Source organism: Mandrillus leucophaeus, unplaced genomic scaffold, assembly GCF_000951045.1.
Source record: "Mandrillus leucophaeus isolate KB7577 unplaced genomic scaffold, Mleu.le_1.0 Scaffold281, whole genome shotgun sequence".
NCBI classification, from domain to species: Eukaryota; Metazoa; Chordata; class Mammalia; order Primates; family Cercopithecidae; genus Mandrillus; species Mandrillus leucophaeus.
The window spans coordinates 1393745-1412187 of NW_012102932.1; the positions used below are offsets into that span (position 1 = coordinate 1393745).

The window sequence follows — 18443 nt, forward strand, 5'->3', positions numbered from 1 at the left end:
TACTCAGGAGGCCGAGGCAGGAGAATTGTTTGAACCCAGGAGGCGGAGGTTGCAGTGAGCCAAGATCATACCACTAAACTCCAGCCTAGGTGACAAGAGTGAAACTCCATCTCAAAAAAAAAAGAAAGAAATGTAATTCACCCATCATAAAGTTCACCCATTTAAAATGAACAACTCAGGGTGTGGTGACTCATATCTATAACCCCAGTGCTTTGGAGGCCAAGGTGGGAGGATTGCTTGAGGCCAGGAGTTGAGATGAGCCTGGGCAACATAGCTAGACCCTGTCTCTAAAAAAATTTTTTAAAAAGAAAATGAAAACTTAGCTGCACACGGTGGCACATGCCTGTAGTCCTAACTACTCGGGAGGCTGAGGTGGAAGGATCTCTTGAACCCAGAAGTATGAAACTGTAGAGAGCTACAATGGCACTACTATACTCCAGTCTGGGAAACAGAGTGAGGCTCTGTCTCTAAAAAAAGTAAATACAATGTACGGTTCAATAGATTTCAGCGTATTCATAAAGAAGCAGAACCATCACCACAATCAATTTTAGAACATTTTCATCCCCCCAGAAAGAAACGCTATGCCCATTAGCAGTTGCTTTCCATTTTTCCCATTACCCTCCTACCCCTAGGCAACTACTATGCTACTTTCTGTCTCTATAGATTTGCCTACTGGGGACATTTCATATAGATTGAATCAAACAATACGTGGTCCTTTGTGTCTGGTTGCTTTCACTTAGCAAAATGTTCATGTTGGTAGAGGTGCTTAAAAAAGAAAATAAAAAGAACAACAAAAAAAGGAAGCCAAATTCATCCATGTTGTAATGTTTTAGTACTTCATATTCCTTTTCATTGTCAAATGATATTTCATTATGTGGATATACCACATTTTATTATTATATATACCATATTTTATTCCTCAACCCAGTGGATATGTGGATTGTTTACACTTTTTGGCTATTATAAATACTGCTGTGCACATTAGTGTACAAATTTTTGTACGGACATTTTTCACTTTTTTTTTTCTTGAGACAGGGTCGCACTCTGTCACCTAGGCTGGAGTGCAATGGCTTGATCACCATCCATTGCAGCCTCAACCTCATAGGCTGAAGCGATCCTCCCACCTCAGCTTCCCAAGTAGCTGGTACTATAGGAGCACACCACCATTTTTTATAGAGAAGGGGTGTGGAGGGTGTTCGGGGGGGTCTCCCTATGTTGCCCAAGCTAGTCTCAAATTCTTGGGCTCAAGTGATCCTCCCACCCCAACCTCCTAAAGTGCTGGGATTACAGGCATGAGCGACCACACCTGGCCCATTTTCCACTCTTAAACTTACAGTTGCATTGTCATATTAAACTAATTAAGTTAATTGCCCTTTAATTTTCTATTAGCAGGTATAACAATACATTATGCACCATGCTCCAATGATGACAACAAAGTTTTTCACCACTCCGGGCATTTTATCCACACCAATGTAAATGTCCTTAGGTCCCATAGCACCGAGAAACTCTGCCACCCTTTTCTTTACACCACACTGCTCTAAAGCGACTGTAGATTCTGCTTTTGCATCATCCTAAAGGTTTATTTGTTTAATTCATCAAGACTAGGATACATTAGAAATCTTGGCAGGGCACAGTGGCTCACACCTGTAATCCCAGCACTTTGGGAGGCTAACGCGGGAGGATTGCTTGAGCCCAGAAATTTGAAACCAGCCTGGGCAACAAAGTGAGATGGAGTCTCGCTCTGTCACCCAGGCTGGAGTGCAGTGGTGCAATTTTGACTCACTGCAACCTCCGCTTTCCAGGTTCAAGCAATTCTCCTACCTCAGCCTCCTGAGTAGTTGGGATTACAGGCATATGCCACCATGCCCGGCTAATTTTTTTTATTTTTAGTAGAGACAGGGTTTCACCATGTTGGCCAGGCTGGTCTCAAACTCCTGACCTCAGGTGATCCGCCTGCCTTGGCCTCCCAAAGTGCTGGGATTACAGGCATGAGCCACCATGCCCAGCCCTTTCCTTTTTTTTTTTTTTTTTTTTAAAGAGACAAGGGTTCACTCTGTTGCCAAGGCTGTAGTACAAGTGCAGTGGCATGATTCTAGCTCACTGCAGCCTCAGATTCCTAGGCTGAAGCGATCCTCCTGCCTCAGCCTCTCAAAGTGCTGGGATTACAGGTGTGAGCCATGACACCTGGCCTCCTTTCTTTTGAATGATATTAATCTGTTCATCATTCAGCACAATTTGGAGCAAAGGAGCTAGTAAGTCTTCAACAGCCTCTCACTTCATCCTGCTTCCCCAGTAGTAGGGTCACACAAAAAGTCCACAAAGGTGGAGGCCCTCTTATCACAGCATCAATCATCACTTAAGTCAAAGAGATAAAATTAAGGGATACCTTAGTTTCATCACAGAACCAATCCCAATGTGCTTGCTTGCATTCTCAATGTTTCAGTCACCTCTAGGGAGTATTTCATCTAATAATTATGGGTGTAATTGGGCAGTTCCCCCTTACAAGATATGTTTTATGTACTCCCACCTTTGTCCAGCTCAACCGATTTGGAATTTGCCCAGCTAACCACATTCCGGCAAAAGCTGCAGCTAATTGAAGATCTTCAACGAATTCAGCTAATGAAGACCAAGCACACCTTGTGTACATGTACATTCATTTGAAGGTACATTTGACAGTACCTAATACAAGGAAAAGAGCTCCTTTGTCATTCATGTATATCATGTCCAGCAGTGGTTCTGCAGGAAGCTCTGTCAGTCCACAGGCAACTTAACTCTTGTGTAGTTCCCTGTTTCAGTTGTCTCTTGATGCCCTCCCACTGTAGTTTCTTTGGTAATTATCTACCAGATGAGGGTCACATTCCCATTAGAAGAAATATCTGCCCAACTCCCCTTTGGCATCATGTTCCTTCCCTTTACAGAAGGAACTTGGTGGATTTGGCAACGCAGGGCTCTTTTTTAGTTACTTTCATTTTTGCCAAAGCAGCCTAATCAGCTAGGGAACTGGATTCTTGGCTGACTTCCCCTGTGTCTGGATTTCTTTTTAAATCTATTTAACTATTTCCTCTTGCTCTGCATCAACCACATTCAAGTTCCATTGCCATCCCTTTCTTCCCATTGAGAGTTGTAGCACTTCAGCAAATTCAAACAGGGATTCCCCAGCAACCAGCCTGGCACCGGTGGCTCTAAATCTTCCCCACTTTTCATCTTTCTCCCAAAGCCTTAGCTATCATTTAAATTATAAAGTAAAAAACTGGGGGGCCAGGTGCAGTGGCTCACACCTGTAATCCCAGCACTTTGGGAGGCTGGGACGGGCAGATCACTTGAGTTCAGGAGTTCAAGACCAGCCGGGCCAACATGGCGAAACCCCATCTCTACTAAAAATACAAACAAATTAACCAGGTGTGGTGGTGCAATGCCTGTAATCCCAGCTACTCGGGTGGCTGAGGCATAAGAATTGGTTGAACCCAGGAGGCAGAGGTTTCAGGCTTCAGTGCCACTGCACTACAGTCTGGGCAACAGCGTGAGACCCTGTCTTGAAAAACAAAAAAAAAAAAACAAAAATCTTGGGCCCGGCACAGCTGCTCACACCATAATCCCATCACTTTAGGAGGCCGAGGCAGGCAAATCACTTGAGCCCAGGAGTTTGAGACCAGCCCAGGCAACATGGTGAGACTCCATCTCTACAAAAAAATAATTTTGCTTAAAGTTAGGCAGCTGTGATGATGTGTGCCGTAGACCCAGCTACTCGGGAGGCTGAGGTGCGAGGATCTCTTAAGCCTAGGAGGTTGAGGCTATATAGCCATGATCGAGACACTGCACTCAACTTGGGCGACAGAGTAAGACCCTGTCTCAAAAACAAACAAACAAAAATTTAATGATCCTATTCACAGTACCCTCGTCATCAATTACACAGGTTTGGATAATTGAAAAGACTCAGAGGACTCTGCATAGTATACTCACCTAAGGCTTTAATAAAGGTAAAGGATAGATTAAAAAACAAACAAACAAACAAACAAAAAAAAAACCTCCAACAAACCAAAAGGCAAGTGAAACACCAGGCCCAGTTCCTAGGGTCCTTTTGCAGACACAAAGGATGTGGAAAATGTGCTTCATCTTTAAGTAATGAACCAGCTAGATACATGCAAGACACCTTGGTCTCAGGAGAACCATAACCTCATCTGAGGCTCTTTTATACTCCTCTGATGAGGTAGCCAACACTAGCTTGCATACCAGGGCTCAAAACCAGAAACAAGCTGGTATAGTCAAGCTGGGGCAGTGGCATGCACCTGTAATCCCAGCTACTTGGGAGGCTGAAGTGGGAGGATCACTTGAGCCCAGAAGTTCAAAGCCAATGAGATTTCATCTCCAAAAAGAAAGAAAGAAACAAGAAACAGGCTGCTCCCTGATCTGTCTCCCACCCCAGCACAGGACTCTAATAATCACTGACTAGTACATTTCATTTAGGTTTGGCCAAGGAACAGCACCAAGGCTTCAGGCCTCCCCAGAGATGAATGAGTACAGGGTTGCAGCAGACCAGCAGACATCGATCCTGTCTGACACAACAAAGTTTGGTGGTCAATCATGCCAGTCTAGAGGCTGTTTCTGGGGGAGGAGAAGTAATTTCCAAGGCCCTTTCCAGGTCTAATATTCTTTGACTACAGTGCTAAGAGTGCCACTGAGGTAACTGTGCCATGGAGCTAGGATTTAAATCCAAGTCTGTGTGACTCCAGTGTCTGTCCTGTTTCCTCCATACCATCCTGCCTCCAAAGAGAGAAATAATAGCAAGACAAAGAAGGGGCCATAGGTTTAGGTGTAGAAGAAAATCACCTTTGCCACAGATGGTAACTTACTTACCTGAGGTTTATCCACAGTTTTAGTCTAATGGAGGAGAATGCTGGCCAGGGGAAGAAAAGTACGAGGCTGAAGTACAAATGCTCTGTTCCTCCTTTAATAGGAGGCAGTGAGAAAATATTTAAGGAACTGAAACGCAAAACAAATTGCGCAGTCATAGATGTTAACAGTAAATGCTCCAAGGTCTTGAGTCAACAGGATCCAATCAGGACCCAAGGGGAGTAATGAAACCTATGGAGTCTCACACCAGAAGTATTTTATTCTAGTTTGTTTCTGTTGTTTTTGAGACAGTGTCTCACTCTGTCGCCCAGGCTGGAGTGCAGTGGCACGATCCTAGCTCACTGCAGCCTCAAGCTCCCAGACTGAAGCGATCCTCCTATCTCGACCTCCCAAAGTGCTAGGATTATAGGCATGAACCACCACACCCGGCCTTTCTTCTAGTTTGTTGAGATTGGTTAACAGTTAAGGTGCTAGTGTCTTATTTCTGTTATAGTAACAGTTTCTATCTTTCTGGTAGCTTTTAGGATCTTTTCTCCTAAGTGTAGATCTCTCTACGTTCATTGGGCTGGGTATTCAATGGGCCTTTTCAATCTGAACTCTTGGGTCTCCCATCAAGCCTGGGAAATTACCTTCTATTATTTCTTTGATAACTTCCTACTGTCTGTTACTGTCTTTTTACTCTTTTGGTATTCCCACTGTTTAGGTGAGAAATTAATTGATCACTTTTTTTTCCCCATATATTATTTTCCTACTTTCTAAGGGTCTTGCTCTGTCATCCAGGCTGCAGTGCAATGGCACAATCACAGCTCACTGCAGCCACCACCTCCTGGGCTTAAGTGATCCTCCCACCTCAGCCTCCCAAGTTGCTGGGACTACAGACATTGCTACCATGCCCAGCTAATTTTTAATTTTATTTCGTGTAGAGATGGGGGACTCACCACGTTGCCCAGGCTGGTCTCGCACTCCTGGGCCCAAGTGGTCTGCCGGCCTCAGCCTCCCAAAATGCTGGGATTACAGATGTGAGCCACCACACCCAGCTGTCCTCTCCTTTATGTTCCAGCTCTCCAATCGTAGTTTAAAATTTCAGCAATTATAATTTCTCACAGCTCTTTCTTTTCTGTTATTTTCATAGTGTCAACTTTGCCCACACTGGTTCTCTAGGTCAGCTAAGAGAAAGCAATGTGTTCCATTTTGGGGGCAGCAGGGAAGACTTCTTTAATTTTTTTGCCCCAGGGTAAACACTTGTGTGTCAAATATTCTGATCATGGGGTAGAGGGAGCTGACTGTCCCACGCACAGGCTTCCAATTAGTCCCTCAATTTTCAGCCCTTCATGTCACTCCAGCGCTCCTTCCTACCTGGCATCATGTCCACGGTTACTCCAAGCTTCTCCATAGGGCAGAGAGTCTCTCATAGGAGACTCCATACTCAGGAAGCGGTTTCCTTGGGCTGCTTCCTTCATGACTACTAGTCCGTTTAGTTTCTGCTTTCCAAGAATGTGTTAAAATATTCTGTGCTACTGGTCCCATTTCTGTTGTGTTTTTTTTTTTTTTTTTAACCTTTAAGCTCTGTTGGACTTGACATTCCTATTTTCTTAATTTTCCTGGGTTTATACTTTTAAGAATCAGTAATATTGTGTATTACCAAAAACACGAATTAAAATTTACATAGCGTCTATAAAGGAAAAACCATTTCTCTACTCACATTTCTGACATCAAATATATGAGTTTTCCACCAACCAATTCTCCGCAGACAGCAGCTGAGTGTCCTACAATTTTACTCAATTCTGATGCTAAGTAACCAGAGTTAGTGCAGACCCCACGGGTTAGGGGCTCAGCCCCCAAGACTGCCCCCTACTTCGGATGCCAGCCACAACTATTAGGAGCCCAGGGTACCCACACTTCTGTCCAAGTTCACTACAAAACAAGGGCATCTGCAACCCCCTCAGGTTGAATAATTTCTTTCTTGGGGGTTGGGGGAGTTTAGGAGCAGAGGTTTAATAGGCAACAGAAAGAACAATGAGAACAGATCTCTCCCTTCTGAGGGGCTTCCGAAAGGAAAATCCGGCCCGCGGTGGACTGCACCAGTTTTATAGGCAGGCCTGAGGAGGCGGTGTCTGATTTGCCTACAGCCCACAGGTTGGTTTGACCAGGTGTGACGTTTACATAGCGCCAGGGGAAGGCTGGTCACCCCACCCGAATCTTACTATGACAAAGGGCAGAGTGACCTTGACATGCCATGTGCTTTCCAGAGCAAGGGCAGAGAGTGATGCTCACTGTGGTGGGGGAGGAGACCCTCTGTTCCTAGAAAATCACAACAGCATGCCCCTGTGCTACATCCCCGGTTACTACAGCATTCCTTGTTCTTGCCTAACAAGATTACGTCCCTGCACTGTAAAACTCCCGCAGCACAGGATACAGAGGGAGGATAGGAGACACGGTGGTCGTGGATAGGAAATGAGGGAATTATGATAGGAAAGTTGGAGGTCCTGTTACCCACACCCCTTAGAGTGGTCGGAGGCTGGGGTGAGTGCAGAAGCCTTCGGATGGCAGCAGGAGGTAGCCCCAGCCAGAAATCCTCCGTTGCTCCAGGACCTCTTCCAGCCCCACACGACGGCTTGGTCCTCCGTGAAAGGAAACTGGTTCAAACATGGCCAATATGCCCAGCAGCCCGTGGGTACTTGGGGGTTCTCCATGTTCTCCCCAGCAAGCCTGTCCTCCGAGACTTGGAAGGCCGGCACGCACGCTCATCATTTTTAAACGGCTAATTGTTGAAGGCAGTTTTCCCATTCACAGAAGCAGAAGGGGGCCCAGTATTTGGTTTGGTCTGATTCTAAAATGGAGGCCAAGAGCCTCGAAATCAAAGGACAGAGTTGAGGTCCGCTCCTCTACTCACCTTTCCAGTGAATGCACCTTGGAATCCCAGACGAAGTCCCCAATATGAAGTGGCATTGTTGTCTGGAGTCAGTACCCGGGGTTCGTCGTCTCACACCAAGAAGGTTAAGGACAGGGATACACACGAGGAGTGGGTTTAGGAGCGGAGGTTTAACAAGCAAAAGAAAAAGGAGAACAGCTGTCTCCCTTGCGAGAGAGAGGGGCTTCCCAAAGGAAAATCCCGGTTTTGATAATTTCTTATAATGGCTCACAGAACTCAGAAAGTTTACTTATGTTTACTGATTTATTGTAAAGGATACAGATGAACAGGCAGTTGAAGAGGTACACAGGGCAAGGTCCAGAAGGGTCCCTGGTGAACACAGGACCTTTTGGCTTCTTGCAGTTTGAGGTGCATCGCCTTCTTGGTATGTAGTTAGGGTTAACCAAACCAAAAGCTCTCCAAACCTGCGGTTTATTTTTTAATGGAGGTGCCATCACTTAGGCATGATTGGTTAAATTACTGGCCATTGGTGGTTAGTCAATCTCCAGCCCTTTTACCCTCTCTGGAGGTCAAGGGGTGGGGCTGCAAGTCCCAGACCTCCAATCATGCCTTAGTCTTTCAGGGCATAGCCGCCATCTGAAGTTGTCTAAAGGATCCCAGCCACCAGTTAGCTCATTGTCATACACTCTTATCATCTGGAGATTCCAAAGGCCTTAGAAGCTCTTGTGTCAGGAACCAAGACCAAGTATTCTAATAAAAGATGTTTCTATCACCCCTGTCACTCAGGAAATTACAAGGGTTTCTGGAGATCCGTGCCAGGAACTGGATGAAGATCAAATATATATATTTATTATATCACAATATTGCAGCCTACTACTTGCCAGGGACAATTCTAAGCACTTTAATGTGTCCACTTAATTCCTTTAACAGTCCAAATCAGCTATTGCTATATCTCCATATTACAGATAAGGAAACTCAACCACATAGAGGTTAAGGTTAACCAGGTGATCTGGCTAGTCTGTACTTTTACTTGATGTTATGCTGCCATACAGACTAGAATTTTTTGTTTGTTTGTTTGTTTGTTTTGAGATGGAGTCTTGCTCTATTGCCAGGCTGGGATGCACTGGCATGATCTTGACTCACTGCAATTTCCACCTCCTGGGTTCAAGCGATTACCCTGCCTCAGCCTCCCAAGTAGCTGGGACCACAGGTGCGCAACACCACACCCAGGTAACTTTTTTTGTATTTCAGTAGAGACGGGGTTTCACCATGTTGGCCAGGATGGTCTTGATCTCCTGACCTTGTGATCCGTCCGCCTTGGCCTCCCAAAGTACTGGGATTACAGGCGTGAGCCACCGCGCCCGGCCTATTCCTACATATTTACCCAAGAAAAATGAAATCACATGAACACACAAAGATTTATACAATAATGTTCATAGCAACTTTATTCATAATAATAACCAAAAAATCAGAAACAGCCCAGTGTCCACTGGGGATAAACACATAGATAAACAAAGTATCCATAAATGAAATACAGGTGGTAAAAAGAAGCAAAGTATTGATATATGCAACAAATGAATAAGCTCAAAAACATCATGCTAAGCAAAAGAAGCCATACATATTTAATTTTTAAAAATTGTATATAACAGATCTCATCTACAGTGACAGAAAACAGATCAATGTCACCGGCGGCTGGAACTCCTCAGGAATACTGACCGCAAAGGAGCCCTTCTGGAATGATGAAGATGTTCTCTCTCGATTGTGGTGGTCGTGGCATGGGTACAGAACACTTGTCAAAAGGCATGGAAGTACTCAAAATGGGAGCATTTTTACTGTATGTTAATTATAACTCAATAAAATTGATTTTTAAAAATTCTAAGTACATATATAAATACACTAATGTTTACAGAGCATTAAGAAAAGTGAAAAAGGCCGGGCGCAGTGGCTCATGCCTGTAATCCCAGCACTTTGGGAGGCCGAGGCGGGTGGATATTGAGGTCAGGAGATTGAGACCATCCTGGCTAACATGGTGAAACCCCGTCTCTACTAAAAATACAAAAAAAATTAGCTGGGCGTGGTAGCGGGCGCCTGTAGTCCCAGCTGCTCGGGAGGCTGAGGCAGGAGAATGGCATGAACCTGGGAGATGGAAATTGCGAGCCGAGGTCGCGCCACTGCCCTCCAGCCTGGGCGATAGAGCAAGACTCTGTCTCCAAAAAAAAAAAAAAAAAAAGAAGTGAAAAAATAATTCCATGTTTGAGATTTGTTTTTTAATAAGGTTACCTAAATTTGTTTTTTAAGTTTAGTAGAATTCTTTTATCAGGACCTGTTTTTAAGTTACCTACGTACCTCTGTAATGGGATTACAGGCAGTAACTCTCACACTTCAACATTTATCGTGACCACCTGGAGGATTTGTTAAAGCAAAGACTGCCAGACCCATCCTCAGAGTTTCTGATTCAACAGGCCTGTGATGGGGTTCAAGAATTTGCATTTTTTTTTTTTTTGAGATGGAGTCTCACTCTGTTGCCCAGGCTGCAGTGTAGTGGTGTAATCTCAGCTCACTGCAACCTCCTCCTCCTGGGTTCAAGTGATTCTCCTGCCCCAGCCTCCTGAGTAGCTGGGATTACAGGTGCCCTCCACCACGCCCGGCTAATTTTTGTATTTTTAGTACAAACAGGGTTTCACCATGTTGGTCAGGTTGGTCTCGAACTCCTGACCTCGTGATCTGTCCACTTCAGCCTCCCAAAGTGCTGGGATTACAGGCGTGAGGCACCGCCCCCGGCCAAGAATTTGCATTTCTAATGACTTCTTGTGTGATGCTAATACTACTTACTGGTCCAAACACTACATTTAGAGTCACTGACTGTAAAGAGATCCTTAAAAGATCCCTAGTCCTCCAAAGAGTCAATTCTTAGTGCTTAAAACTTGAACTAGGCTGGGCACAGTGGCTAACGTCTGTAGTCTGTAATCCCAGCACTTTGGGAGGCCTAGGAGAGAGGATCGTTTGAGGCCAGGAATTAAGACGAGCCTGGACAGCACGACAAGAGTCCCTCTCTTAAAAAAAAAAAAAAATCAGCCAGGCATAGTGGTGCACTCCTGTAGTCCTAGCTACTGGAGAAGCTGAATTGGGAGGATCACTTGCGCCCAGGAATTCAAGGCTGCAGTGAGTTGATTGTGCCATTGCACTCTAGCCTGAGAGACAGAGAGATACTGCCTCAAAAAAATAAAAATTTAAATTTAAAACAGAAACACAAAAAACCTAAGCTAAATTATCCCCTAAGGCCGGCCACAGTGGCTCATGCCTGTAATCCCAGCACTTTGGAAGGTCCAGATGGGTAGATCACTTGAGGTCAGGAGTTCCAAGACCAGCCTGGTCAACATGGTGAAACCCTGTCAGTACTAAAAACACAAAAATTAGCCAGGCATGGTGGTGCACGCCTGTAGTTCCAGCTACTCAGCAGGCTGAGGCAGGAGAATCACTTGAACCCAGGAGGCAGAGGTTGCAGTGAGCCAAGATTGTGCCACTGCACTCTAGCCTGGTTGACAGAGCGAGACTCTGTCACAAAAACAAAAACAAAAACAAAAAAAAAAAAAAAATAAATAATCCCCTAAGAGGAGTATATCCCAGGAAAGTATAACACCTGAAACTTATAAGAATATCTGCCCTGATGATAAGTGATAGAAAAGAGACAGGCCAGGCCAAAGTTTGTAAACTGGTGGCCTGAAGATATTTAGCCTTTGTGTTTTTCTAAATTAGATGCCAACATCTCAAACTTGGGAGAATTCACTTTAAAAATTCAGTTTTTACGGCTGGGCACGGTGGCTCAAGCTTATGATGCCAACACTTTGGAAGACGGAGGCATGCAGATTAATTGAGCTCAGGAGTTCAAGACCAGCCTGGGCAACATAGGAAGACGCTGTCTCTACAAAAAAACCCTTTTTTAAAAATTAGCCAGGCACAGTGGCACACACCTGTGGTCCCAGCTACTAGGGAGTCCGAAGTGGGACCATCACTTGAGTCTGGAAGGTCGAGACTGCAGTGAGCCATGATTGCACCAATGCACTCCAGCCTGGGGAACAGAGCAAGGCTTTGTCTCAAAAAAAAAAAAAAAATTCCAATTTTTAGTTTAAGTATCATTCCCAGAAGAAAAAAATAGGCTGGGGCCAAATAATGGTTACCTCACTTTAAAATCTTTATTTTTACATTTTTCTGAATTAAGTAACAAAATTTAAAAGATACAAAAGGATCTACAGTGAAAGTACATCTCCCTTCTATACCTGATCCCCAGCCTCTCAGAGGCTGCCTCCTTTAGATGGGATGGGTGCTTTCCAGATGTCCCCACTGTGCATCAACTGGCCCCCTTTCACTTATCTGCATTGTCTGCCTGACCCCTTTAGACATCTGAACTGCCTCCCAACTCACTTTACCACGCCTCTCCTGCATCCCCACAACACCTGGCATGTCGTTAGCACTTTCACACAAGCTTCTTTACAAGGCTGTGTCTTTTCAGATGGGGAGATTCACAGATGCATGAGGTTAGGTTTACTTCTTTTGAGTATCTACATTCCTGATAACTAGGATTGTGTCAGACTTACGGCAGATGTACAAGTTTGTTGAGTGAATTAATAAATGAATGAATGGGCAAATTATGTATTGTTTCCAGGGTCCTGAGGTGTGACACAAATAGCAATTCAGTCAGGTGAAATCAATAATTTAAATCCCTTCAGGATCCCAGTTGAGTTCCCAGTCCATCTTGTAATAATTCTCCCCAGAACAGACTTAGATTACCTGGAAATAATGAATCCTCTGCCCTTACAGAACTGGATCCAAAGCGGGTACTAGGGCACTCTAAGACTACTTCTCAGAAATGTGACAACCTCCTGTACCGTTTTTCTCCTTACAACAGGGCCCAAGGACTGAAACTTCTTACCTTTTCTCCTAAACTCTGCCACCCACTAATGGCCTCCAGACTGGGGTTCCACTCACCCACTCCCCAAGGGCTGACTGCACCCTTTCTTTGTCACCACTCATGAAATCATTTCATGCTACGAATTTGCCAGCCATTCTAGAGATACAGCTGAACACAGACATGACCACAAACATAAGGAAGTTATAAAGTATTGAGAAATCCTTCTAGAGACGGATGCAATGCCACACCACTGAGCACGAGATCTGGCTTCCTGAGCAGTTACCACAGGATATGACACAGCCCTGTGGGCAAACTAGGATCAATGGGAAATGGAAGAACTTAAGAAGAGTAAGTTACTTCTCCCTCCTCCCTTCAATGGACTGCTCAGAGGGGCAGTTTCTCCTTATAAACCTTCTGGAGAAGCCCCACACTCTAAGTGAACACACTTGCTGGGAGGCTCCTGTATCTCGTCACAGCTTGTCATGAAGTCCAGCCACTGCAGTAACGCAATGCATCACGTTTTTCCTTGCCTTGCTTTCCCTTTTCTTCCACACTCTCACCCCCCTAGATCTGCCCCTTCCTAATAAAGTAACAATACTTTCGTCTTTGCCTCAGGTTCTACTTTCTAGGGGACTTAAGTTAAGAAATTGTTGTTGGCCAGGCGTGGTGGCTCATGCCTATAATCCCAGCACTTTGGGAGGCCAAGGCAGGTGGATCACGAGGTCAGGAGATCAAGACCATCCTGGCTAACACAGTGAAACCCTGTCTCCACTAAAAATACAAAAAAATTAGCCGGGCATGGTGGCAGGCACCTGTAGTCCCAGCTACTTGGGAGGCTGAGGCAGGAGAATGGCGTGAACCTGGGGGGCAGAACTTGCAGTGAGCCGAGATCGTGCCACTGCACTCCAGCTCTGTCTCAAAAAAAAAAAAGAAAAAAAAAGAAATTCTTCTTGTTGTAATTTCTTGTTGTAATTTTTGTTTGTTGTAATTTCTAGGGTAACCACTGAAAGAATAAAAACAAAGTATACAATTTTCAAACTAGTGAGGAAAAACACAGAATGGTAGAAAGTAAGTAATCAAAAAGAAGGCAGGAAGGAAAAGATAGTGTCAAATATGCAGTCAAAAAAACTAAAAAAAAAAGGAAAGATGGAATTGTTGGAACCAATAACACAAAGATAATAAATTTAAACCCAAATATATCAGTGGTAATCTTTTAATAAATAAATATATTTGTTTATTAAATATAAAATGTACACAGTAAATATAAATGAACTAAATGCTTTAGTTCAAAGACAAACAGAATAAAAATTATGAAATAAAAATATATACACTTGAAAGTATTTAAAATAAATCTAATTTTCATAATGAATTTTAAGCATTAAGGAGTTTTGTAACTGAACAGTGGAACTCAGAAAGACATCCTATTCAGAAGGATCTCTCATGTTAATAGTTTCCTTCACTATATTGTATATTGTAGTATACTGTAGAGTTTCAAGAAAACAATTAAAGGCCAGAACTGTCTTACATTACCATTTCTATTTCTGCAATATTCAACAAACCAAAATTTTCTCTGTAATTGTGAAAAAAGAACTCCTCCTCAAGCATAACCAAAATTTTGTCTTAACCTTATCAAATACCCAAAACTGTAGAAAGAGATAAAGCTGTTAACAGAGACATGGATATCCCTTTTTATCAGGTCAAGAGAGTGAGTCTCTAACAGAGAGTTCTAGTAACTTTTCAATAGGTAATTAATGAAGGCCTTCCTTCTAAACCAGATAGGGGGAGATAGAATGCTCTGAGAGTATTAAAGGCATCTCCTGCAAGCCACTGATACCTTTGTTGACAGAGCAGACGGAAGAAAATAGCAGTTACTAGGTAACCTATAGCTGAAATTTGTGTCCACCTAAAGAACCACTGGGTCTAGGCTCATGGAGTATGACTCCTGAGAGAAACTCCTGTTACTCTAATCACATTGTGTGTGTGTGTGTATGTGTGTGCATGTGCACACACACTTACTAAAGATGCATATTCCTGGGCTCCCCTGAAGATCTATTGAATAGACTCTCCAGGGTGGGACTACATTGTCTTTACTGATAATGTTCTTAACTAAAAATTGTTAGTTATAAAATCACAGATTTCCGCTGGGCACGGTGGCCGAGGTGGGTGGATGACCTGAGGTCAGGTGTTGGAGACCAGCCTGATCAACAAGGTGAAACCCCATCTCTACTAAAAATACAAAAATTAGCCAGCCATGGTGGCAGGCGTCTGTAGTCCCAGCTACTCAGGAGGCTGAGACAGGAGAATTGCTTGAGCCCGGGAGATGGAGGTTGCAGTGAGCCAAGATCACGCCACTGCACTCCAGCCTGAGTGACGGAGCAAGACTCCATCTCAAAAAAAAAAAAAAAAGTCACAAATTTCATAGTGAAACTCAATCTAGAGTACCTGAAGTTTCTATACATAAAATAGACATACCTTTGCTATGAAAGCCTGATTTACTCTTAACTGGGTATAACCAGAAAAGAGTTCTGCCTATAATGATATATCTGCATTGAACCTAAAACACAGACTTCATCATACATTCTCACCTAAATTTCTCTGATGACCCAGAGTAAAGCAGAAGGTTTAGCATATGAGAGTGAAAGGATTTGAATCTCACTTTCTGTCAAACTTTTAGAGCTCTGTTAACCATGGTTGGTATCAACTATGATTTTAGGCAACTTTGCTTATAGTAAAAATAACTCGTAATTGTTACGGTATCTGGATTGGGATGCACTATAAATAATCTAATGGAGACTTCAAGCTTTAGGCTTTCCTGAGTGTGGTGACTCTTGAAATTGACACATCCCTTGTGGATACTCTGGAAGCTCTGTTTATGGAATTGTTAAGAGATATTGGTTCCTTGATGCCTGTGGAGGATCTTATCTCCTTGCACCTAAACTGTAACAGTGGACTGCTACAAAGACTTCCACTGCTAATGAGGACCACTTGATGCTGCGCTGGCAGGCTGTTGTTTCTGTTTAGTATCCTTTTGAGTAAGCGGGTACCAAGTATGGCCATGGCAGTCTTGTGAGTCTGAATGTTTAATCTAAAGTGACTTCTGTTGGTCATAGCCACAAATAATTTCAGATGTACTAACTTGATAAACATATTCCAAATGTTTGGTTAAACCAAAAAAGACCTCTCTGGTGGATGTAGCAGTACATAATTTCATATGTATTAATTTCATAACTTGTTTATTTTTTTTTCTGAGACGGAGTCTCACTTTAGGGTGGAGTGCAGTGGCACCATCTCAGCTCACTGCAACCTCTGCCTCCCGGGTTCAAGCGATTCTCCTGCCTCAGCCTCCCAAGTAGCTGAGACTACAGGCATGAACCACCATGCTCGGCAATTTTTTTTTGTGTCTTTAGTAGTGACAGGGTTTCACCATGTTGGCCAGGCTGGTCTTGAACTCCGGACCTCAGGTGATCTGCCCACTTTGGCCTCCCAAAGTGTTGGGATTACAGGCCTGAGCCATGGTGCCCAGCCTAATTTCATAACTATTGATAAATTTTCATCTTACACTGAATTTACATTTAGACTTAACTTTCTTCTTACACTAAATTAATGAATTAACATAAATCATATTCTATATTTAATTATAAAAACAAAATTATCACATCAATTTAATTATTATAAGTAATTTATACATACTGCATAATGACTTTGAAAACAGTATAACTCTAATAGAAAACAAAATTAATTGAATGAAGTACTACTGAATTTCAGGTATTTCTGTGACAGAACACAAATGTAAAATTTAATAAAATATTACCTTTTCTTAGCAAAAAGTTTCTTAAGTCAGATTATCCTTTCATGTTTTAAATGAAGCTTCTTCTAAATAAGTCATTTTATTCACAGTTGCAAATTTCTTTTTAACATATACAATGTATAGTACATGCTGGAATCAAACACCTGAAGGAGCTGGAATCTTATGAATACAGCCAGGGCAACAGTGTAGAGAATCATGAACAAAAACATCACAGTCCACACAGAAAACATTTTGGCACACAGCACAAACATAAACCTGCAGTGAAACGGAGAAAAGTCATAAACTAGTTTCCAAAAGTTAATTACAGCACAGCTAGATGACATTCAAGGTGTGCTTTGCTCTTTTGTATCTCTACCAGTTTTTTCCCACTACCTACTTTATTACTTCCATGTACTCTATATTCTCAAATCTACGGCAATTAATTTTTTACCCCAAACTATCCCTTAGAAATGAGGCAATGGCTTTGTTTTTGAGCCTTTAAAGTCTATTCTATTATAGTTCACTCTCAATTATTTCATTCTAAGGTTTGGGAAAGACATGAGCTTCAAACCAGCGCTACTTTTGAATGCTTAGCAAGACCACTTGATTGATTCAATTAAAAAGAGAAGCATAAAAATTTAACATAGATTTAATTATTCTTAGGGAATGACCTCACAATTGCAAATGTTATATTTCCTTTTCAAGTAAACCTTTCAAAAAAATATGTCAAATGACACAGATAAGACAAATAAAAAGGAAAAAACTACATTTGTTCTTTCAGCATTACATATATGAGTACTTGTGCCTTGGGATAAAATTTCCAGGGCAGATTCATACACAGATTCAAAAATCACTAAATCTCAGAAGTATGTGGCTTTGGATAAAAAAATAAAAACAAAATGAATGAATAAATAAATCTCAAACAACACAGACAATGACCTATTCTTAAAAACTCAAATGAGGCCGGGTGTGGTGGCTCACACCTGTAATCCCAGCACTTTGGGAGGCCAAGGTGGGCAGACTGCTTGAGCCCACAAGTGCAAGACCAGCTGGTCAACATGATGAAACCCAGTCTCTACTAAAAATACAAAAATTGGCTGGGCATGGTGGCACATGCCTATAATCCCAGCTACTTGGGAGGCTGAGGCACAAGAATCACTTGAACTTGGGAGGCAGAGGTTGCAGTAAGCCAAGATTGCATCACTGCACTACAACCTGGGTGACAGAGCAAGAGTTCGTCTCAGAAAATAAAACCAAAAACCTGTCAAATGACTCAAAAAGTAGTTCCAGTAAAGAGGAAGCTACTGATGTCAAAGAGGTATATACAATTTAATAAAATTATAAATTGTGACAGTGGAATAGCAATACTTATAATTATTATTTTATATAATTTATATAGTTTTAAATAGGAACATGTAACTAAATTAAAAATTAAAGCTAGACAGTGATCCACATTATGTACATCTATACAAGTTTATATATTAAAGTTGGCCCTCTTCAAAATTGAAAAAATATTTTCTCATTGGCATAATGGAAAAATCACCTATTATCTGTGGCCACCTTAAACAACTTCAATGTGTTATCACACAGCTTAAAGTATAATATGAAGAAAATATTTTAAATACTTTCAGATTAAATGCAGTTTAGCTTGAAAGATAAAGACAAAGTACATGTTTTACAAGGGTGTACCAAAGTAGACAAAACAATCAAAGAATTTTAAAAAATAAGAAAAATATTTAAAAACTTTTAATACAAAAATTTTTTTTTTTCCCTTGAGACGGAGTCTCCCTCTGTCATCCGGGCTGGAGTGCAGTGGCCGGATCTCAGCTTACTGCAAGCTCCGCCTCCCGGGTTCACGCCATTCTCCTGCCTCAGCCTCCTGAGTAGCTGGGACTACAGGCGCCCGCTACCTCGCCCGGCTAGTGTTTCGTATTTTTTAGTAGAGACGGGGTTTCACCGTGTTAGCCAGGATGGTCTCAATCTCCTGACCTCGTGATCCGCCCGTCTCGGCCTCCCAAAGTGCT

At 42.6% G+C, this 18443-nt stretch overlaps 2 protein-coding genes across 2 annotated transcripts in view; both read right to left on the bottom strand.

Annotated features, from left to right (window-relative positions):
• NAIP (NLR family, apoptosis inhibitory protein) overlaps positions 1 to 4970 on the bottom strand; it is a 57435-nt gene extending 52465 nt beyond the window's left edge. The window contains exon 1 of the mRNA XM_011985285.1: positions 4855 to 4970. The gene's annotated coding sequence lies outside the window, so the exon portion shown is untranslated. The remainder of the gene's footprint in view (positions 1 to 4854) is intronic.
• An 11284-nt stretch (positions 4971 to 16254) lies between these two features.
• LOC105543372 (general transcription factor IIH subunit 2) overlaps positions 16255 to 18443 on the bottom strand; it is a 33616-nt gene continuing 31427 nt past the window's right edge. The window contains exon 17 of the mRNA XM_011985241.1: positions 16255 to 16695. Coding sequence (XP_011840631.1) covers positions 16524 to 16695 — 172 coding nt within the window. The 3' untranslated portion in view covers positions 16255 to 16523. The remainder of the gene's footprint in view (positions 16696 to 18443) is intronic.